Source organism: Felis catus, chromosome B4 (assembly GCF_018350175.1).
Source record: "Felis catus isolate Fca126 chromosome B4, F.catus_Fca126_mat1.0, whole genome shotgun sequence".
NCBI lineage: Eukaryota > Metazoa > Chordata > Mammalia > Carnivora > Felidae > Felis > Felis catus.
In genome coordinates, this window is record NC_058374.1 from 125,057,271 (window position 1) to 125,080,029 (window position 22,759).

The 22,759-nt window shown below is 45.5% G+C and overlaps 1 protein-coding gene across 4 annotated transcripts in view; it reads right to left on the bottom strand.

Moving 5' to 3' along the window:
- The window catches only part of APPL2 (adaptor protein, phosphotyrosine interacting with PH domain and leucine zipper 2), a 54,320-nt gene extending 32,792 nt beyond the window's left edge, over window positions 1-21,528 (bottom strand). Inside the window, exons 1-4 of one of the 4 annotated variants that reach the window (XM_023257396.2) lie at window positions 21,327-21,528; window positions 14,369-14,467; window positions 3,343-3,402; window positions 2,720-2,791 (exon numbers count right to left, since the gene is read on the bottom strand). In XM_023257396.2, coding sequence (XP_023113164.1) covers window positions 2,720-2,791; window positions 3,343-3,402; window positions 14,369-14,467; window positions 21,327-21,380 — 285 coding nt within the window. In that variant the 5' untranslated portion in view covers window positions 21,381-21,528. Of the gene's footprint in view, window positions 1-2,719; window positions 2,792-3,342; window positions 3,403-14,368; window positions 14,468-20,002; window positions 20,027-21,326 lie in introns of those variants that run through there. The other 3 variants (XM_023257394.2, XM_045062261.1, XM_023257395.2) reach the window with 3 other exon arrangements.
- Window positions 21,529-22,759: the final 1,231 nt, after the last annotated feature.

The following is a 22,759-nucleotide window of genomic DNA, read 5'->3' on the forward strand; positions in this document are numbered from 1 at the left end:
CCATCTTCCTTGCATGGCTACTGTGAGGACAAAACAGTAACTGGAATAGAAAACACTCAGAGTAGAGAGTTTGGCTGACACATACTCGTTAATGTAATCTAGAATCATGATGACTTCCTGTCTTAGGTGCGCTCCATGGAAGCGACTTAGAAACCCTGCCTGTGGGGAAATCAATAAGGACAAAATCTCTGCATGCCTACAACATGGAATGTCTGATTCCAAGGCATTCTATTAAAAATGTAAGCCACATGATTCTCTACTTTTAGTTGGGTTTTTAATTTCTGAGTCAAATGACCTGTCTTGAAAACTTTCAACCTGGTATAGGCCCAGACAGACAAAACCACCTGAAAAGCTACTTAAAAGCTTCCCACCTGAGCTAACAGCTTTCACACATGTAGGTCTCTACACCACGAGGTTTGAAAGCCCCTTACACTGCCAAGCTTGGGCGGGGCCAGGGGGACGACGACATGATACTACCTATAAAATCACATTTCCAGCCTTCCAGCCTTTGGGAATGATTCACTCCCTACCAAAAGAATCATCATCCCTGCCCGTGAAAATCTGGTTGTAAGTAAATATCCTAAACTGGAAATCTTGGTTCTGGGGTTTTGACGACTAACCACATTTCCTTAGCAACTGCCTTCTGCTCGGGGAAAACACATGACTTCAGTGGGTGGAGTCTGCTCCTTCTCCTCCTGGGTTATTTATTCATAGTTAATTAGGAAACATTCATCTCCTCACCTTCCAAAAAAACTACTTTTTGCTCCCCTCTAATTACTTTTTCCATTTATTCTCCTCTTCTGGAAAAGATACCCATCCATTTTAACATACACTTTGAAGACAGTCATGGTCATGGGAGAGAGGACGAAGCTTACAAAGAACCGGATGTCATGTTCTCTATTGTATCGCCAGTGCCCAGAACAGCATCTACTAAACAGTGGTGCTCAGTACATGTTTGCTGAACGAATAACACTTTGTTGGCCTGATTTGTTGAATGAACAAAAATGCAATCAGTACAATGTCATGTTAGTTTCTCATTTTATTTTTTTTTCATGTTTATGTATTTTAGTTTTTTTTTTTTTTTAATTTTTTTTTTTTTTTTCAACGTTTATTTATTTTTGGGACAGAGAGAGACAGAGCATGAACGGGGGAGGGGCAGAGAGAGAGGGAGACACAGAATCGGAAACAGGCTCCAGGCTCTGAGCTGTCAGCGCAGAGCCCGATGTGGGGCTCGAACTCACGGACCGCGAGATCGTGACCTGGCTGAAGTCGGACACTTAACCGACTGCGCCACCCAGGCGCCCTCATGTTTATGTATTTTGAGAAAGAGAGAAACAGAGCACTGAGCAGGGAAGGGGCAGAGAGAGAGGGAGACACAGAATCCAAAGCAGGCTCCAGGTCTGAGCTGTCAACACAGAGCCTGATTTGAGACTGGAGCTCATGAATCGTGAGACCATGACCTGAGCCGAAGTCAGACGCTCAACCGAGCCACCCAGGCGCCCCTCATTTTCTTTATTTTTAAAGTTTATTTACTTTGAGTGAGAGAGAGAGAAAACACACATGAGGGGTGGGGAAGGGGCACAGAGAGAGAAAGAGGATCCCAAGCAGGCTCTTTGCTGTCAGTGTGGAGCCTGACATGGGGCTCGATCTCAGAAACCGTGAGATCATGACCTGAGCTGAAGTCGAACGCTTAACTGACTGAGCCACCACAGTGCCCTAGTTTCTCGTTTTATAAACTGAAGACAGTATCTACTTTATATCAGTTAAATGGCATCTGCATTTTTTATCATGATTTTCTACTATATAAGTATTGCAAACTCCTTCAAGATGAAATACCAAGTTCGTACCAACCCAGTTTTGCAGAAGGTTCTGCCCAGCACCAGTAGCATTTGAACTGGAATGTTTATTACGATGAGAGTTTATGTACTTTTCTCATAATAATACCTGTTCTCCAAAAATATTCATGTATTATACAATATATGTATTATACAATACAGCTATAAGAGCACTTATGTGAAACCCTTTGTAGTGGGGTGAATTGTGCCCACTCTCCTCCTCCCCCTAAAAACGTCCATCCAGAACATGAATATTTGGAAACAAGGTCTTCGCAGATGTAATGAAGGATCTCCCAGTGAGATCATCCTGGGTTATCCTGGTTGGCCCTGACTCCAATGACAAATGTCCTTATAAAAAGAGAAGACACAGATGGAAGGGGTGAAGTGCAGTGTGGGGAGAAGGCCATGGAAATCAGAGGGAGAGACTGGACGGATGCAACCATCTGCCAAGGGACACGCAGGGTCACCAGAAGCCAGAAGAAGTCAACAAGGATTCCCCCTGGGGTCTCTGGAGGGTCCCTGCCAACAACTTGATTTCATACTTCTGGTCTCCAGAACTGTGAAAGAATAAATTTCTACTGTTTTAAGCCACCGACTTGTAATTTATTACTAGCATCCCGAGAAACTAATACACTCTCCTTAGGAAACTGAATTCTTAGAAATCTTTCATTTGGTCCATCATTCATGTATACCAAAGCCCTTCCCCTCACACCAGAAACAAACTAATCACATACAACCAGTCTTACGAAATGGACCTAGAAAGAGCAACAAGTTGAGTTACCTTCTCAGATATTGAAGCAAGTATCTAAAAATGGAAAGTGGGACAAAACAAACATGAAAGAAAATTCAAGAAAGAATACAATTTTGCCATGTTGTGATCTTACCTCATCTACCACTTTGGAAAAATAGTGGAGTGTAGAAATTACTTCTTCGTCGCCTTTGCCAAGAGCAAAATTCTAAGACCAGAGAATAAAAGATCCAGGTGTTAACGCTCGGGGCAACGCCCGCGTCACCCACGTTGCGCCGCCCCCCACGCCAGCTCCCACTCTCCTCCCAAGTGCACGTCAAAGCGTCCACGCGCAGAAAAGCGGTGCACTCGCCTTGTCCTACCTCAGCGATGAACTTAATCGCCCCTCCCTGACTGCTGCTTTGTTGGTCACCACCCTTCTCCTGTCTGGATGTAACGGCATCTTTGAGTTTATTTCCTGGTATTGGGTTATTTCCTGGAATTTGATTCATTTGCAGCCCCTCAGACTATAAACTCTCAAGGCAGTGGGTTACTTCTGTGCTAATTAGAAAATATCATACTTTGGGATGATCACCAGTTAGAATTTATCAGTGGAAAGGAAAAGGCAAGACAAAAAATAAATAAATAAGACTGGACTATGGACAAAAAGAAAGAAGGAAATCAAGGTCTCTCTAGGACGCCTTTGGAGAACTCCTTAAAAGAACCCCACTTATGACAGTCCTGAGCGCCACATCACATGCCACATAAACACCAAGTTACCTGTTTTTCATATGCCAGCAGCTGCTTAGAAAGCTGTTGAGTGGCCAGGCACATCTCATTCTGCAGGGAGAAGAGACAAGCAGGTAAGATTTGTCCAATACATGTATTTCAGTGATGACCAAAAAAAGAGGTCACCTCAGAGAATCCCTTAAAGAATGTATGTTTGTGTCTGTAAAATAATAGCGTGTTCAGAAATTATTTGGAAAACAAGACCAAAGCAAATTAAAAGGTTAAAACAGCCTGCATTCCCCCTGCCCGCCAACCATTTGCAAGTTACTGCTCCTTCTGGTCAGTCAGTATAAAAACAATTATATTGTGCCCAATATCCAGCAAAGACGTGGTCTTCTCACTGAGGAAGCACACATCAAAAAATTGTTACAAGCATGATGAGAACTGCAAAGGAAATCACGGACATGTTAGGAGGCTCTAACAAGAGGACCCAGATGGTCTCCGAGGAAGAGAGGTTCTAAGCAGACACTGAAGACAGACTAGGAGCTAGCGATGGGAATCAGCTTTCCAGAAGGGACCGGGATGGGGAGAAGATGCACAGTCTGAAGAGCTACGGAGCAGAGTAGCTGGAACAAGGGGTGCAGGAGTGGGAGCAAGACAAGGCTGGGGTGCAGGCAGCGTGAGGGCACGCAGGCCTACGGTCCAGAGCTAGCCTCGACTCTACGTGCAATGGGTATTTCAACAGCACCGTGACATGATCAGATCCAGCGAACTTAAGACTACTAGGTCAGTAGTGCCGGATGGTAACATGGAAGCACAGCTGTGACATCCCAGGAGGCCTGTTTTGTGCCATTTTTCACTGGCCCCTACTGTTCATCTTCCTCTTCTCCGATTTATCGCTGTAACCTCTGGCAACAGGGCAGTTTTCCACCACTAGCCTCCCACCATCGATGCACTCAGCCCAGAAAGCATGTCTTACGTTTCTAAAACTCAGTGAAAGCTTGTCTTCAGATTCAGGACTCCCTCCTAACAGAGGGGCAGAGCCACAGGGTCTGACCTGGAGAGAATGAGGGGAGGGCACTGGCCAGCCTCAGCCTTAGCCTTCACTTACTTTCTAATTCCCCTGGGCTTGCTATTCCTTTAGAGGCAAGGCCTGAACTCTGCAGGAGCTTATTTTCTTTACCGTGGTTCTTCTTTGCAAGCCCCATCAGAGCCCTAATCCTACTTTTTTCAGCCCCCTTTGCTGACAACTAGCCAACCTGTTCCTTGACTTCCTTCATCGGCCTCAAGGAACAGTTATTAACAGACCCTGAAACGTGGCTCTCTTCTCTTCTTCCCCAGAATAAGATCAAACAAATATAATAAAAGTTCTCAGCTTTGGCAGTCTACCAGCATGCCATCCCTTTCAAAACTATCCAGAGCTGGTGGCCAAGAGCAAGGCAAGTGAGCGCCTGCACGAGCACCAAGCCCTGCACTTAGGGAGGGGCACGCAACAGCTCCCAGCACAAGGCAGGCTCCCAACGAAAGCGTGATGAATGAATGAATGAACAATCAAGGTTAGAAGACTCCTCTAAGTCGCCAGCTTAAAGCAATACTTGGAATCAGGAAGTCGGGAAAATACTTCCTAACCCTACAAGGAAACATCACAAATGGGGAGGGGGCAATAAAATACTGACTGGACAGGCATGAAACAATCAGCCATGAAACACTGCCTGTTGAGCATCTTCAGCAGTGCTGTTTGGAAGGTCAGTGTGCACAGGAACGCGGGTCTTGGCCCACTCTGTGGGCTGAGAGCCTCTTAGATCAGAAAATCCCTTGCTCCTCCTCTTGGAGTTAGTAGCTGAGGCTTTAAGGTCGATTTGCTCAAGCTACTTTGGCATCTGCCTAGGGATAGCATCATGTGCACTGGGATTTGCAGATTCACAGAATCATCCTAACAACAACAACTAACACTGACAGTATTTAATCTGTGACAGATGCCACGCTAAGTGGATTCCACGCATTACCTCATTTAATTCTGACAACCCTATAAGGTAGGTTCTGATTCTTAACTCAAATTTACAGATGAAGAAACTGAGGAACGGAAAGGTTAAGACACTTGCCCAGGGTCACACAGCTAGTTAGCAGCAGGGCTGGGATGTGAACCCAGGTCTGTCCCATTCTAAAATCAACACTCTTAAACACCACTCTCTAAGATCCCAAGTCCTGCTAAGAGCTGAGGCCTATGCTTTAGCCTAGAGTTGACAAACTTCCTATAAAGGGCCAGATAGACATGATTTTTGGCTTGTGAGATATGGTCTCTGCTGTGACTATTCAACTCTGCTGTTGTAATCCTAACACAGCCATAAACAAGACATAAATGAATGAGTGTGGCTTCCCTCAGTTAAGCAGTTATTTACAGGGGTGCCTGGGTGGCTCAGTGGGTTAAGCCTCCAACTTCGGCTCAGGTCATGATCCCACAGTTCATGAATTCAAGCCCCACGTCAGGCTCTGTGCTGACAGCTCAGAGCCTGGAGCCTGCTTCTGATTCTGTGCCTCCCTCTCTCTCTGCCCCTCCCCCACTCACACCCTGTTTCTCTCTCTAAAAAAGACACATTAAAAAAAAATTTAAACAGTTATTTACAGAAATAGGAGGCCAGCCCAAGGGTGTGAATTGCCGATCCTGCTTTAGATGTTAAATGTCTCCAAAGACCCACCCTTCAGGAGACTCTCCATTAAGCTACAATATTTCCAATTCAAGGAACATCTTCTACTCCTTCAAGTCATTCTTTTCTTTATTTTAACTAAGTCTAAAATATTACTCCCCCATACTTGTATCCTTTAGACACCGGTCAACAGACATGATAACTACCCTCCATGCCTTCCAAACAAGCAGGAACCACGGACTACTTGAATTCACCTCTCTACAGCTCGGTGGCAAATGCTCCGAGGGTAGTGGGAAAACCTGCCTGAATGCTGCCAGTGTCAGACTGCCCAGGCTGGCAGGGAGCGCCCGTGGGCCACCCACACAGCAGGGAGATGGGGCACAACGCACAGCACTCAGCCGCTGCTTTCTGGAACTCCCGTGTACGACTGAGCTCTGCCGAGCCTCTCCTAGAAATACCTTACGAAAATGCCATGTATTTTCAGATGTGTGCGGTTCTGCCAGTACGATCTCACCGGGAACAAAGCACAGGTGCAAAATGGGCTGTCACCTGCCCCGAAAAGAAGTGAACTTCTGTACAGAGCACATCACATGAAAAACCTTTTGAACTAGACCAACTTTAACCTTACTCACACTTAATCTATCGTACACAAAGGTTTTATGAAATGCTTGGTCAACATCGGCCAATTAATCCACACCCTGTAAGGTAAACCCACACCATTATCTCTGCAGAAGGCTTGCAAAACTGGAGCTTGGGTGCAGGGTAAATATGAGTAATGACGATAATAGAGGCAGCTGCTAACATTCAGTCTTTTCTGGGTCCTTGAGAGGGCTGTTGAACGTTTTTCAAACAGTATCACGTTTAATCCTTATAAGGCACCTGGGAGGTAAGAACTATTATCATTATCGTCTTACAAATGAGGAGACAGAGGCTCAAAAAGGGGGATTACTTTCTAAAATCACAACTAGTAATGGCAAGGCAAAGATTCCACTCAGGTCTGGCAGACCTGCAATCTAGAGCCCAAGTTTTTAACGCTATGCTATTTCCAAGCCCTGTTGGGCCTTTGGATAGGAACATTAATCCCACACTTGACCAGCTGTGGTTCGGCAACAGAGGTGGCCTAGAATTTAGACTCTAAATAGAGTTCCACGAGTAAGATTTCTGTGACATTCTGGAACCGCTCTCTGGCTATTATCTATGGTATCTGATGCCCCATGAGAATCCTTAAAAAAGATAACCTGACAAACTGATGACTGACAGCATCTCCTATATTAAATAGGACTTCCATGGCTCCTGCCAAGGCAGAAAATAGCAGTGGTGAGCAAACCTGAAAGAAAAGGAAAACCAAGCTTTTAGCAAAGGAATGTTTATCTCATAGTGGCCCAGAGTGCTTACAGAACTGTAACTGTCATCCCAAGCCACCCAAAGGCCTCTGCTGGTGGCACACCCACGGTGACTAGCAAGGGACAGGCTGGGAGCAGGGGCAGAGGAAATCCACTGGGGTCAAAGTCACAACGGAGGCACTTGCTTCAATCTCAGCAATGCTGCTGGCAAGCCGGTAGGGGGAAGTCTCTGTCACCATGGTGCTCACCACAAAGCCAGGGTCCAGGAGCCCTCGAGCTGGGCCGCACACAGAAGTAGTGAGAAGCGTGGGGAACAGAGGCAGGAAGCTGTGTTGGGGGGCAGGCCGTGAGGGGTGCCTGCTGAGGATGTGGACGTTAATCTGTAGAATCTGCTCTCTGGGATCTCACGGTCCAGAGGGTCAAGGAAACTTCACACTCGCTACAGCGTAAGCAATCTGACCAACAAGCGTATGGGGCATCCGGGCATGCTGCTGTGCTTTGGCCAGGAAGGGAGGGAGGGAGGGAGGGAGGGAAGGAAGGAAGGAAGGAAGGAAGGAAGGAAGGAAGGAAGGAAGGAAAGGTGTCAGAGACCTCGAACGTGAGGTCCTAAAGCCAGAAAGGCTATTTGTCAGGGCAAGGGTTTGATGGGGATTCCTGGCAGCAGGAACGGCAGAGCAAAGTCTCAAGACATGTGGAGGGTCTGGCATAATCTGGAACAACCAAACATGAGCCTAGAAGAGTAGGCTGATACTCAGTTCATGAAGTATGAAGCGCTTTGCACATACCTTGCTGAGGAGTTTAATCTCTACCTTGCAGTTACAGGGAGCCACGGAAACATCTGAAGACAGGGAGGGAAGGGAGGTTTGGAAGTGATTCATTTAGCTGTAGGGTAGAGGAGGGACTGAAGGGGGGAAGACACCTCCCTACATGCAGGAAGATGGATCAGGAAAGAGCTGAGCACTCACTCCCACGGCACCAATAGGCAAATGTTTTTGCAATAAAGACCCAGAGACAAGGACTACAAACAGATTCTGAGATGGCCAGGCTTGCTGAAGTGATCTTAGCCCTGGAACCAAATAGAGACTAAGCAGAGAAGGGTTCCAATGGGATTTTGGAGAACACCAAGACTTAAGGGTAGGCAGCAACAGGGTGCCGGGAAAGGAGAAAGACCTAGAAGGACAGGCAGAGAACTAGGAGGGGACCCGAGGGGGCCTTGTCACAGGAACCAAAGAAAGACTGCTTTAAGAGGGGTGTTGTTAAAGAATCAGGTGCTACCCAGGGCCCTGAGGGTGGAGAGGGTATGATTAAGGCATTAAGCAGCCCCCACTGTAAGGTGAAGAGGGCTTAAAGAGCCAGACCCAGGTGGCTTAAAGAGTGAGTATCAAGCATCAAGTGACACAGGGAAGAAAGCAAGTATAAACTGCTCCTTTAAGAAAGTCAGGATCAGAGGGCCAGGCTCCTAATTTAACACAAATAAGAGTCCCAGGGTAATGTGCCATCTCAAGTACTATTATTATAAGACTTAAAAGATGATGAACACCCAGGGGCGCCTGGGTGGCTCAGTCAGTTAAGTGTCTGACTCTTGATTTCAGCTCAGGTCAGGATCTCTCAGTCATGGGATGGAGCCCCACACTGGGCTCTGTACTGAGCTGAGCATGGTACTTGCTTGAGATCCACCCCCCAAACTCCCGCATGCTCTCTCACTCTCTCTCACAAATAAAAATTAAAAAAAAAAAAAAAAAAAAGATGATTAACACCCAGAGGCCTTCGTGCCAGGAACTGATCTTAACTTCACAGGTAAACTCTATTAACCCTCACAACAACTTGATGAGGCAGCCATTATTACGGCCTCTGTCAACTGATAAGGAAATTCAGGCAAATAAGTGACCTGCCCAACATCACATAGCAAGTGGCCAACACTGGAGCTCAGATCTGCTGAGTCCAAGGCCAAACACTTAACCCCTGTACCTAAGTGAATGACTCTCACCCAGAATCATCTTTGACCCCAATCAGAAAGCCTTCAAAGCCATCATGAGGGAAAGCTGTAGGCCCTCCATGCAAATCAAGTGCAGGATTCCAGGTCTCCAAAGCTGTTTTCAGAGACCACTCAGGCTCTCTGCTCCCTTACACCTTAAGCTACATACATATTTTTTCTCAGTCCCTGTCATATCCACGTCAACTTGACTTTTTCAGGGCTACGCACTGACTAAAAACAATTATGCATAAAGACCAATCCAACAAGGAATTGGCTCCCACTTCTAACTTACAGGGGGCCCCCCTTTCCGTGGGGGACACACTTCCAGACCCCCGGTGGATGCCTGAAATAGTGGCTAGCAATGAACTCTACATATGCCATGCTTTTTCCTACACGTACATACTTACGATAAAGCTTTAATACATAAATTAGGCACAGTGAGAAATTAACAATACCTAATAGCAAAATGGAAAAATTACAATAGAGCTGACCCTTGAAAAACATGGGTTTGAACTATGCAGGTCAACTTACATGAATTTTTTTCAATATATACAGAGCTGTAAATGTACTTTCTCCTCGTGATTTTCTTAACATCTTCTTTTCTCTAGATTATTTTATTGTAAGCATACAATATCCGATACATACAACATACAAAATATGTGTTAGTCGACTCTTTATGTTACTGAAAGGCTTCTGGTCAACAGAAGGCTATTAGTTAAATCTGGGAGGAGTCAAAAGTTACATGAGGATTTTCAACGGTGTGGGGTCAGCGCCCCAGCCCCTGCATTGTTCAAGGGTCAACTGTATACTGTAATAAAAGCTACGTGAATGTGGTCTCTCTCTCTCTCTCTCTCAAAATACCTCGTGCTGTACTCACCCTCCTTGTGGTGGTGTGAGATGATAAGATGCCTACGAGGGGAGATGAAGTGAGGCGAACGATGTAGCACTAGGCTACCAGTGACCTTGTGGTGAAGTGTCGGGAGGAGGAGCGCTTGCTTCCAGACTGCCGATGACCGCAGGTAAACTGTTCAGAAAGTGAGCCCGCAGCTGAAGGGGGACCACCGTGCTACAAAGCGGTTCGGCTGTTCTAGAGTGGGGGTTATTCTACGATGACAAGAACAACCTCTGAACGCTCCTACTTCCTTAGCCTCTGCCACCACTTCCGGAGACCGGTACGTCCAAAGAGTCCAGTGCAGTGGTTCAGAGTGAGAGTGCCGGTTTTGGAGTCAAAGACCCGAGTGCAAATTCCAGTTGTGCCACTGTGACATTAGGCAAGCCACATAAACTGATCTGCAAACATATGCTAGAGTAGCTCCTTTCTTGTGAAAGCTAAATGAGACTCTACAAAGGAAATGCTTAGCCTAGTGTGTGGTATGTTTATGTGCCCAACAAATGGAGACTACTATTTATTTCTATTACTAAAATACGCAGCTCTGACCCTACCTGCCTTCCAAATCCATCCCCATCCCTATTACAAGCTCACACTCCTGGAAGTCCACTCCTCTCATTTTGTTTCCCAGTAGGTACATTAGGTTGCTTAACTTGATATCTCTATACTCTGGACCCTTGAACAACGGAGGGGTTAGAGGGATCGACCCTGCACCATGCAGCCCAAAATCTTTTAATTCCCCCAAAACTTAATAGCTTACTATTTTGTTTTGTATTTTTGTGGGGGGAGGCAAAGAGAGAGGGAGGGAGAATCCCAAGCAGGGTCCGTATTGTCAGTGCAGAGTCCAACTCGGGGCTCGATCTCACGAACCGTGGGATCCTGACCTGAGCTGAAATCAAGAGTCAAACAACGACTGAGCCACCCTGGCACCCCAAAGATTTAAAAATTTTTAACCTCTCCAAGAAAGAGACAAAATTATGGCAGATCTATTTGATTGTATATGTTATTCTGTATACCAAATGTATTAAATGCAAAATTTGAGATTGACCGAGTACGTGTACATGAGCATGTATTCAGACATTATGGAGACTTTCAATGTAGTTAGCCAACAATTTGCAGGACAGCACATGTTTTTAAGTAACCCATCTCTGCTGTGTTAGTGCTGCTTCCTTCACTCAAATGACTCACAATGAGGTCCTTAGTTCTCACAATGTGCAAAGGCACGTCTGACAGTTAAGAGACCAGACGTGACTTCAGGGACTCGTGTAAACGGCTGAGAACAGCTCAGAGACCATGGCTTCATTCTACCGCTTAAGTCAAAATTCAACATTTTCCCCAAAGCAGCTACAATCAGCAAAACTGTTCACATAACTTTCCTCTAGTTTTTCTCACTCTTCCTCTTTCTGAAACTGAGGTCCAAGGGCATTCCTCCTAGCAGAATACAGAAATTTACCAACTGGTCTGATTCAAAGTATCTCTCATAAACATTTATCTTTTATCAGCTGCATAAATCTGGTTTTTAAAAATATAATAAAAAACATCTTGCTAAGTGCCTGTGTTGTTAAAAAGATTATAAAACCCTATTAATTTAATCTGCCATGTCTAGGTATAAAATATGTAAGGAATAATGTTAAATAAACAAAACACAACTCGGGGAAAAAGTTAAATGAAAACAGGTTATTACTATACACACACACATCATCCACATGTGTATACACACACACACACAAACTGATCAAAGGGTCAGAAAAGTTCTTTTTTTTAATTAAAAAGAAACAAAACAAAACACCTAAGAGTTCAAATAGACCTGGAAACCAACTGACGCTGACCCAAACGATCTGGATGCTGACGGCCGCTGCTAGGCTCTGTCGCTGAGTTTGGCACCACTGACCGGCCGTTCCCGCGAGCCTCTGCTGCAGGAAATGCCGAGGCAGGAGGAAGGGTTTCTGGCCGGTAGAGGACCCGTGTGCTGATCATGTGGTGTGAATTAAAAGCCAGTGTACAGACTCTTGGAATGTACGACCCACTTAATTTTGGCAAAATGTAGTTTTCTGGCTCAAAAGAAAAAACACGTAAAGAAAGCATTTGGACATCTCCAAGTAAATGACTCTGACAGACGTGGAAAGGCAGAACAGAGACTCTTGAAGTGACAGAGACACAGTCCCTAAGTCTTCGGGATCCTGAACCTTTACAAGAGGTAAATCATTTAATGATGATATTCAAATTACTGAACAGCAAGTTCAGGTGTTAAGTCCAGTTAAAAAAAAAAATCCTATTTTTGGAGGTGCCTGGGTGGCTCAGTCGGTTAAGCGTCCGACTTTAGCTCAGGTCATGATCTCGCAGTTCACGAGTTCGAGCCCCGCATCGGGCTCTGTGTTGACAGCTCAGAGCCTGGAGCCTGCTTTGGATTCTGTGTCTCCCTCTCTCTGCTCCTCCCTCACTCATGCTCACTCTCTCTCTCTCTCTCTCTCTCTCTGTCAGAAATAAACTTAAAAAAAAATCCTATTTTCTTAAATTTTGACTATGTAGAGAAAAATATAAAAACATACAATATAAATAAGTAGGGTTTAAAAAAATCAAAATAATACGTCCCCAGTTTCTGAATGTCTCAGCCAAATAAGTAAAATCACACAAAAGCACATGATTTGTTTGGGTTTTATAATTAGTTCCAATTAAGTTGCACTTGGATAATACAGTCTAGTTTGCAACTCTGTATCTCCAGCCTGAACTCTAGATCTGAACTTTCAACAAACTCTTTCTCCACTTTGGACATCCCAAATCAGCCTTTCAAGAGAGAATTATGACCGGCATCCCTGTCATTCCTGCCACACACACACACCCCTTCCATCTCTTCCTCTGTGCTCCCACCCATCCACCCTGTTGTTCAAGTCAAAGACCTGGACATCATTCCTGACTCATCCTTTACACATCTGACCCCTTCACATCCAATCAATCACCAACCCGCCTCCTAAACACCTCTGAATTTCATCTGCTTCTTTCCACTTCTACTGCCACTTTCTAGTTCAGGCCACCCCATGCTCAGTGGCTGAGAGTTTGGGCTCTGGCTTCAGGCGGACTTGCTCTGCCACGTATAAACAGGGTGCACTTGGTCATGGTCCTGGTCGTTGGAATCCTTCAGTCTCCTAAACTATAAAATGAGGACAATGACAATAATGCCCATCTCACAGAGTTGCTGGGGAATTTAAATGAAATATCCATGTAAAAGTCCTGAAATGTTCAGTCAATGTCAACGACCACCATCATCCTCTCTTTGGGTGCTGAGCACAATTCCTCAGGGTTAGGTGACCTCCTTTCCTAGTGGTGCAAACACTCTTAGATAATTGTTTTCTCTGTCCTCCACCCCAAATGTAAGCAACTTGATGGCAAGCACTAATAAAACAATGACAATAACAAATCATCATATATGAATGTTAAGAGCTATATAATAATAACTGACTATACACTATTATTAATGTATACATATTATATACTGAATGTGGCATTTCTTTAGAGGTCATTAGTGAGAAAAAGAAACATTAACACACACAGATTTAAGTCAGCAAGGAATCAATAATCAAAAGCATCAGCTGCCATATTTTGATGTGTGACACTGAACATTTTAAGCAATTCGCAAGCCTTCCCTGAGAAAGTAACATACATGGACACTTCTTGATCTTGAAAAGATTCACTTTTGCTACTCAGCAATTTATTTTGCGTTGTTTTGCAAGTCAGAGAGATCTGTTCCTCAAAACAAAGAAGCCGCCCAACAGTTTCACAAGTGTGACTCAAGTCTTTTCAGAGGAAGCACTTGAAAAGAGCCTCTCTAGCCGCCTGCACTGACATCTAAGACTCCCATTTAGGAGAAAGACAAAGAGCATGTCTCAGAATACTGACCTCCCGCATTCACAAGTAGGAAGAGGAGATTCAAATGTTTCCCTGTGGGGCTGAATTTAAAAAAAAAAAACAAACAAAAAACAAAACTAAAACCAGTGACATGGTCCTTCTCTACTGGTTTTACTAGTCACAGGAAAATTACCCTCTTTCTTAAGCAATGAAAACAGATCGCCCTCGGTTTTTGAAAGTGAACGGAAGCAATTCTGATTTTATTTCCAAATTTTAAACGGTGTTGTTCTGACTCAAATTCCTCAACCTCCTGAGAGAAGTTCAAGATGAGGGCAGAGGGCTCCTACTCCCCCGGCCCAGGTGAGGGCGCAGCTGTGGATACCTGGGCTCCGTAGACGCGCTGCATCGCCTGGAGCAGCTGGTTGGTATAATCCGTGAGGGTGCCAGCATCTTCTTCAAAAACACTCAGTAAAGAGCGAGTCTACAAGAAAAGAAGAAACGAAGTCGACTTTATTTCTAAGTAGAAAAGTTACAAAGGAGGTAGAAAACACACACCTCTGAAATGTGGAGAGAGAAGGGGCCTATTCTCTGGCTTCATTCTTTTACTGCTAATAGTAGGAAGAGTTGATTTCTGGAGCTTTAATTTTGAACTGCTTTTCTAGGGGAGCTTGGGTGGCTCAGTTGGTTAAGCCTCTGACTTCAGCTCAGGTCATGATCACGAGGTTCGCAGGCTCAAGCCCCTGTGCTGACAGCTCAGAGCCTGGAGCCTGCTTCAGGTTCTGGGTCCCCTCTCTCTGCTCTTCCCCCTCTCATGCTCTCTCAAAAATAAATAAATGTTTAAAAAAAAGGCATTAGAACTGCTTTTCTAATCCTTCAGACTACAACGCAGGGACAAACAATATAATTCGAGTGTCGAGGCCAGAGAAGGAAAGCCAATTTTTAAAGAGTTAAGACTCCAGCACTATTACTGTTTCAACTTAGCCCCTACCTAAGCATCAGGAGAGTCTATGCAATTAAATAAAAAAAATTAAAAAAAAAAAAGAGGTAAAAAGGCAGCCTCTCCTTTCCAGCCCATAAACTGAACACAACGTCAGGCCTGCGTGTTTACCTGGGGTGTGGATGCCCAGCAGTGTACCACCCCAACAGCTAGCCATCTGTCTGGTTTTCTGCAGTCTTGGACATCTTGCAGGAGTGTGTCATTCTTTCCTCTTCAGACACTATGGTCAATTTTCATGTCTTTTGTCGTCTTTTTAACCAATTTAAAACTCATAGCCAGGAAATTTCCAGACCTACCCTGGGTCCACCAGCAGATCTGGGCACAACACCGAGACAGCAACTTAACAAGAACGTGAACTCAGTTCCCTTTACGAAGACTAAACCACTCAGTGCCCTGGAGCAGCTGAACAATGTCACCAGATGAAAGGTATTTCCTATCGTTCTTATGCACAGAGCCCGGCACATGGCGAACTCTGAAGAAATATTTACATATTGATGGCATCTAAAGAAGTATCAAGGTGTCACATAAGTGACTATATCTACTCAGGGGACTTTACTTACTGTGTCCAGCGCAGTGGGAATTTAAAATATTATGCCAGGGATAATGGAATCTCTGAGAATAACTCATGAGGCACAGAACGAACAGTGAGTTACAGAAATGCTTTTAATAAGATGGTATCAAAGCACGTTACAAAGAATACCCTCTTAAGGCTCATTATTTCCCTGCAAAATGAATTTCAATTCCTTCTTTTTCTCAGCTCAGGTAAGAGAGCAATAACCGGCCTCCAAGCACCCTCAATTACCTGGGCGTTTGGGTGGTTCAGTCTACCCTTGATCTTGTTCCACAAACTCTGGTACACTTCACAGTAACACACACTTGTCCTGGCTTTGCCTGAGGCCTTTAAGGCTAAAAATACCTGCTCTGAGACCAGTATACTCTCTTTACTATCAGTCCTTTTAAACAGAGGGACCAGAGGCAATAAGGAAGATGTCGGATAGGTTTTTAAAAAGCTCTCAATGACAGCAAAATATCAGAGTTCCTACAGTGTGTAATTCGCGTGCTAAAGCAGAGTCCATCAAACTTTTTAAAATGAAAAACGATGGTGCGCAACACATTTTACCAATGTTCGTCATTAGTACGCATATGCGCTGATTTCTTCTATTCCATTTGTAAACAAAAATCATGATTGTGATTCACTGGATCTCATAATTGACTCATGGATGTCAACCAGTAGGTGAAAAACACTGGGTTAGAACTCTTCATTCTGTCTTCTTAAAATATACTTTCTTTCAGGGGCGCCTGGGTGGCTCAGTCAGTTAAGCATCCAACTCTTGGTTTCAGCTCAGGTCATGATCTCAAGGTTGGTGAGTTCAAGCCCCACATCAGGCTCCACGCTGACAGCACACAGCCTGCTTGAGATTCTCTCTTTCTCTCTCTCTCGCTCTCCCCCCTCCCCTGCTCATGCTCTCTCTCTCAAAATAAATAAATAAAACTTAAAATTAAATAAATATAATTTTTATTTTGGAAAATAAAAAAAGACTGCATTCATTCATTGATGCATGCGTCTCTGCCTTCATCTAATATCTGACAAAACATTGTGCTGGGAACTGGGATTCAAAGGTGATTAGAATCGACTCTATGTTCTCCAGGAGCTTATAGCCTGCTGCACCTCTCAAAGGACCTGGGAGCACCTTGGGGGACCATGTCAGTGCTGAGTCCAAATTCAAGCTCTGACACTAATTTGCAGGGTTACTGAGATCATGAATATACATAAAGTGCCTACTACTGTGTGACCTATAGTGACAGCAGATGACACTGATTATGACGATAATGAGCGCTGATTACTTACTAAAGATAATAAAGGCTTTACACGTAGGATTTCATTTTGTTAACTGAGAGCAGAGTTTGCTGAAGGTACCGAGAGCAGCTACAGACGAAGCCTCTGGGAGACTCGGAAAGGAAAGGAGCGCGGGTCTGTGTGTGATTTCACTTTAACACCACGGCAATGGTTATCGATAAATGTTATCTAAGAGTGAAGGACCTTTTCCCCTTTTTGTAGTCATGGTGTCAATGCTGTAGGAACTCACCCATGTCTATTATGATCCTGGTATCTTTCTTCGTTGTACCCGCCATGTCTAGGATATTGAGAAGAATGATACAACTGGATTGAGGATATTTAATTTTTTAAAATACTACAAATATCCATTTAGTCAAGTCCTACTCCTTGTTTTCAAAACTCTTAGGAATAAAATTGAGTGGAAAATGATAGGTAAGATGAAAAGAGAAAGCTTGTGTAAATGTCCTCCACAAAGAGAACAGGAAAAAAACCGAAAACTCCTTTACTCTGTACCTCCTAGGTGTGAGACACTGTGGTGGGCATTAAATATTTGTTATTTCACTGAATCCTTCCAACAACTTTAGGAGACAGGTACCATGGATACGTAACCCCTTTCACAGACGATAAAACTAAGGCTCATCAAGGTCAAGAAACTTGCTCAACCTCCCGTGATGGGGAAGCAGCAGGGCTGGGATGTAAATCCAGGTTTGTCTGGCACCGATGGCCATGCTTCCTCCACCGCAGGAGGCTGTACCTGTCACCCAGCAGGCTGAGCTCTACCAGTGGGCATGCTCTGTGGTCCACAGCCCAAGTCCTTCCTGCCTGGAGCTGGCTTCCCTTTGGTCATCCTACTACCACGCTCTCACCTACAATAACTGCCGAAGACTTGTATCAGAAGAGTTTTGTTTTGTTTCCTGACACTCTGGACATGTTTACCATGACCCCCATTAGCACTGGCAAGAAAAATCCAGTCTTTCTAATTTAACTAGGTCATGGTCACAGCTGAAAAATACACCCAGCTATCTTAGGCACTGTTTTGATATCCACATTATCAGCTCCATATCTGCTTAAATTTATATTTGGAACAACAGGACTGTTCTTAGTCATAAGGAAGGAGACCAAGCACCAGGCACAGGTACATCAGACATCAAAGACTCTACTTAAAAGTCTGAAAGACGATGGTGCATGTCACTTATAAAGATAACAGCAATCATTTATGGCGTGACTATGACAAGCAGGCATAAATAACTTTAGCACGTTATTTATTCTTCATAAGAATCCCATTAAGTAATTACTTTTATTCTAATTTTACACATGTCGAAACACAAGCTCAGAGAGGTTGAGTAACCTGCATAACGTAACAGTCGCAGAATCAGGATTTCAATCCCATCCCTTCTCTACTACTCTGCACTCTTAAGAGTATGTCCAGCCAGAAAAACCAAACCAGACACCCCAAGGATACAGCCTCAGCTCCACATCACCCCTCCCTCTTAAAGAAACTGGCTGTTCCCTAATAAAAGAGTCCCAGACATGGTTGACTCTCCAGAGTGGTATCTGATTATATAACGGCACAGCCTTAATAACTCTGATTGTAAAATACATGCATTGTTCTTCACAAAGAAGACATAACCACAGGCTGTTTTGAGGCATCTTGCTTGAGGAAAGAAAAGCCTGGCTTGGTCAAGGACGGCCGTTCCCAGTTGGGCCACTCACTGCATAAGCTCAGAACTAAGTCTTTAATTTCTCTGGGCTTCAGTTATGCCAAGGGCAAAGGAAACAAACAAACAAAAATCAAGAAAGCAGCGAGCAATAGTGCCTTTGTCTGCACCTTATCTCAAAAGCGCGCTATCACGCAAAAGACAGTAAGCCCCTGGGGGCTGCAGCTGCCCGCATCAGTCCTTATCTGTCTCCCGGAACAGACTGTGCACCAGTGGCGGGCAGGCATTCTCACCATGTCACTATATTCCCGGCATCTAGCAGAGCCTGGCAAGGAGCAGAGGCTCGTAACCGGCCATGGAGACAAGTATGTCAGTCCCTAAAACACTGTGCATCTCACATATCAGATGTAACCAGAACTAACGTGTGTGTGCACAGACGGGGTCTTACAATACACCCCGCAGAACTAAAAAGGAGGAAATGAATAGATGTGTCTAAGGGAGGTCAACTGCTATTCAGCTCTTCTTGGGTCACTGAGTTCAAATACAAAAGCTTTTGTGTTCACTAATCAATCCTGCGCAGGCTGCTGTGGCAACCCTCATAACTACTCTTTAGAAAACTAGAACAAACAAACGATAGATGGTTTCTCAGGACCTTTTCCTTTCAGCGGAAAAACATTTTAGGTCACCGATGACAGAAAATCCAGGTGCCAGGTAGCTGGGTCAACTTGAACAATATACTCGGACTCCCTGGTTCCAATCCTGGCTCGGCCGCTGCAGCGTGTATAATCTGGGGCCAGTTATTTAACTTCTCTGCTCCTTGGTACTTTTAATAGGAAGCCTACTACTTCAAAAGACTGTCGGGAACATGAAGTGAACTAATACAGGTGAAGGATTTAGAATGGTGCCTAGCACACAAAATGCATGCGTCACATAGGGATTTGTTACTGTTTTTCCTCTGCACACATAAAATGAAGGACTCTGATTAGCTTCTCTCCAGTTCCAAATCTATGAGCCTCCTTGGAAGAAAGGCCGCTTTAGGCACATGCCCCCTTAAGACTGCTAAATAAATATATTCTGATGAGTATCAAAGACCTTCTTGAACGTTAGCTGCCACCGAACAACCTCGTGAAGGACCCCAGCAGGGTTACACCCAACTCCCAAAGGCAGTAGCAACTTCCCCACGTGAAGAGGAACATCACATAGGAAGGGCAATGCCACACAACCTCCTCTTTCACATAACAAGCTCAAAGTTATAAACCATGCACTATGATAGAATTTTAAGCTTCGAAAGCCCCTTAGAGGTCATCTGCTCCAGGTCCCTCATTCTGCAGATGAGAAAACGGACTCAATCACAGGGTGGAGATGGCTGACATGCCCCAGTCACACGACGAGTCAGTGGGAGAGCAAGAATCAGGACCCAGGTTTCCTGACTTGCTTGCCTCACTGCTGAGCAAACCCTGTAAACGACTCAGAAATTGGGCCTGTTCACTTATGCGAGAGGCAAAAATGCAGCATGTGACTTACCAGCAACATGGAGAATCGGTTAGTACAACCTCTCTGACCTGGCTCAGCCCATCACCATGATCAGTTACGAAAGCAAGAGATCTTTGCACTCAGTTTCTCCAACTACAAAGCAAATGGAAATCCTAAATTCTACCTTATTATCTTCACATCTCACACTATGTGTGAGGATGCACAAAATGACTTCTCCAAAGAGCTTTGGTCCCATTAAAATGCCACCAGTCTGAAGCCTTCAAAGAGCCCTTTGAAAAGTCAATCAGACCAGCGGATGCCAATTAAAAACAAAAAAAAAAGTCACAGTTTGATCAAGTTTCTCACTTGCCTACCTAAAGATCAAAAAAAAGGGGGGGGGGCGGGCAGAAGAAAACTAAGCACGTAGCCCTTTTACTACTTATTCTGAACTGGCAAGATGCAGAGTGGGTGTAGCTAAGTCCATCAAAAGGTCATTGAACCAGGAGTTCAATCCGCTAAGAAGAAACAGGAAAGGAACCGAAAAGAGAAGGAAGACAGGTTAATATAAGAATTTTTCAAGAGTTGAGACACCTGGGCATAAAGAGACTTCTTTAAACAACTCAGAACCAGGAGAGCGGATATGAAGCTGGGGAAATGCTAATGGGGAACAAAAGTTCCCTGAAGAGAAGCCCATTGGATTATAAACTAATGTCATTCTGCGCTCATCTGCCATATTTACGCAGCCCCTTTCATCTGCAGAGCTCAAAGGACTTAACTTCCATCTCGAGCGTGCTAATGAAGTTCCCCCGTGCCACAAATAGGGCAGGTGCTGTCATTTTCTCTTGACAAATGGGAAAACTGTGCCGGAGGGTACCGCTGAGAAAGAGATCTGGGCTCTCTGCCTCCCATCTTGGCCCTAAATCCACCAGGACCTATCCCATCAGCGGTAGTAGCGGGGATAATAATAACTAAGATTGACTACTTCTTTTCTACCAGACGTTGCCCGCTAACAACCTGACAGGCTTTCCCTTACTTAATTCTGACAACTCTACCAGGCGGATACAATTATTACCCCTGGGTTACAGATGACAAAACTGCAGCACAAAAAGGTTAAATTATCTGCCCGAGGCGCTCAGCGAAGCGGGGGAGCCGGAGTTTAGGCCGGGCAGCGTCAGTTTCAGCTGACTTTGGGAAGGGGTCGCGCCACAAAGACTCCGGCCGTGGGGTGCTCTCCCGGGTTCTCCAGCCCCGCCTGAGGGGTGCCCCCTCCCGGCCGGCCGGCCCACCCCGCGTGCTCCAGGCCTTCATCCCGGGGCTCGAGGGGCCTCCCCGGCCTCCGGCCCCCGGGCGAGGTGACCGGAGCGGCGGGAGGTACCTGGGGGCTGTCCTGCAACGCCTCCTCCAGCAGGAGCTTGTCCACCGCGGGCATGGTGGCGCGGAGCCGGACCGGAGGACGCAGGGCGGGAGGCGCGGCCGCCGAGGGTGCTCGGGACTGAAGCGACGAGGCCGACGCTCCGTGCCCGCCGCGGCCCCGCGCGCGCCCACGCCTGGCCACAGGCCGCCACCCCCGCAGCCTCCCGCCCACCCGTCGGCCCTCCTCCCAGCCCAACCCTCGGCGGGGCTGAATCAACAGGAAGTGTGGCGAGCGCATGGGTGAGCCACCGGAAGTGTGGCTGCCCCGCTTCCGCCGCACCGCGCCTCAACGGGAAGCCGCAGAGCCTCGCGCGGGTCCGGCTGCTGAGTGCTGGCCGCGGGTGTTAAGGTCTGCGGTTAGGGAGCCGGATGCTTAACGCTGGTCCGTGTCGTTAGCGCCCCAAACGACACCTCGAGAGCGGAACGATAGGGTTTTATCTACTTGTGGTTGCCCAGAAGACTCTTGAATCGAAGGAGATAGGAGCGAACAGATTTTTGCCGCGGCGACTCTCGCCGCTTTTTTACTGGAGGGAAAAAAACCTACGCTTGCCACGCCACTTTTTTCTAGATAAATCCCACTGGCCCCGTAGCAGCTCTGAGCGCAGAGTCACCTAATTCTAGAGAAGAAAATGGATAACGGAATCATCTGTGTTTTTCAGAAGTAGCCATTTGTCATTTTGGAAAATTTCATAATCTAGTTTTTAGACTTGGAAGGGATAGGTAATATAGTTCGATTCTCATTTGGAGGTAAGAAAGCGGGCCCCAGAGAATGAGTGATTTGGTCAGGGTCCAACAATGAAAGGTATTGAAAGAAGAGGCAGAAGCAGTGGGGAGCAATGGGGAGTCCTGGCAAACGGAACTTGGGTGTCTTCTTATCCCAAAGGCAAGGGTTTCAGAAGTTCTTTATCAGTGGGGTTTGTCTAATAGAACGCATTACCAGAAACAACAGGCAGGGTATGATAAAATTATACAAATGCTATAGAAACACCTAGGTATATTAAGGCACAACCTGAGTTGCAAACACGTGAAATTCTGATGGCGTGCCTGGTCCCTTGGAGACTTTAAGGCCATTGTTCCTAGTTGGCTCTAGCCAGCACCAACTTTTCCTGAGCCGTTGTACAGCTTCCTTGGGGGAAATCATCCAGCATCCGTTTCCCCACCGTATTCTTTCTCCTTAGGTATCATGTTCAAACCATGTCTCTTCCTTTCCCTATATTTTCTGTCAAGTACCATTCAGTTAATTTCACCTCGTGCGCTCTCCCAGCCCTCTCTTGACTGAAATCCTCTTCCAGAGGCCAGATTCAAGCTCTTCTTTCCTCCTCCCTGGCCCCAAAGATCACTCCCTACTCTGAACAGCCCTCTCCTTCACTGACACCCAAGGCGTCTTACCAGGTG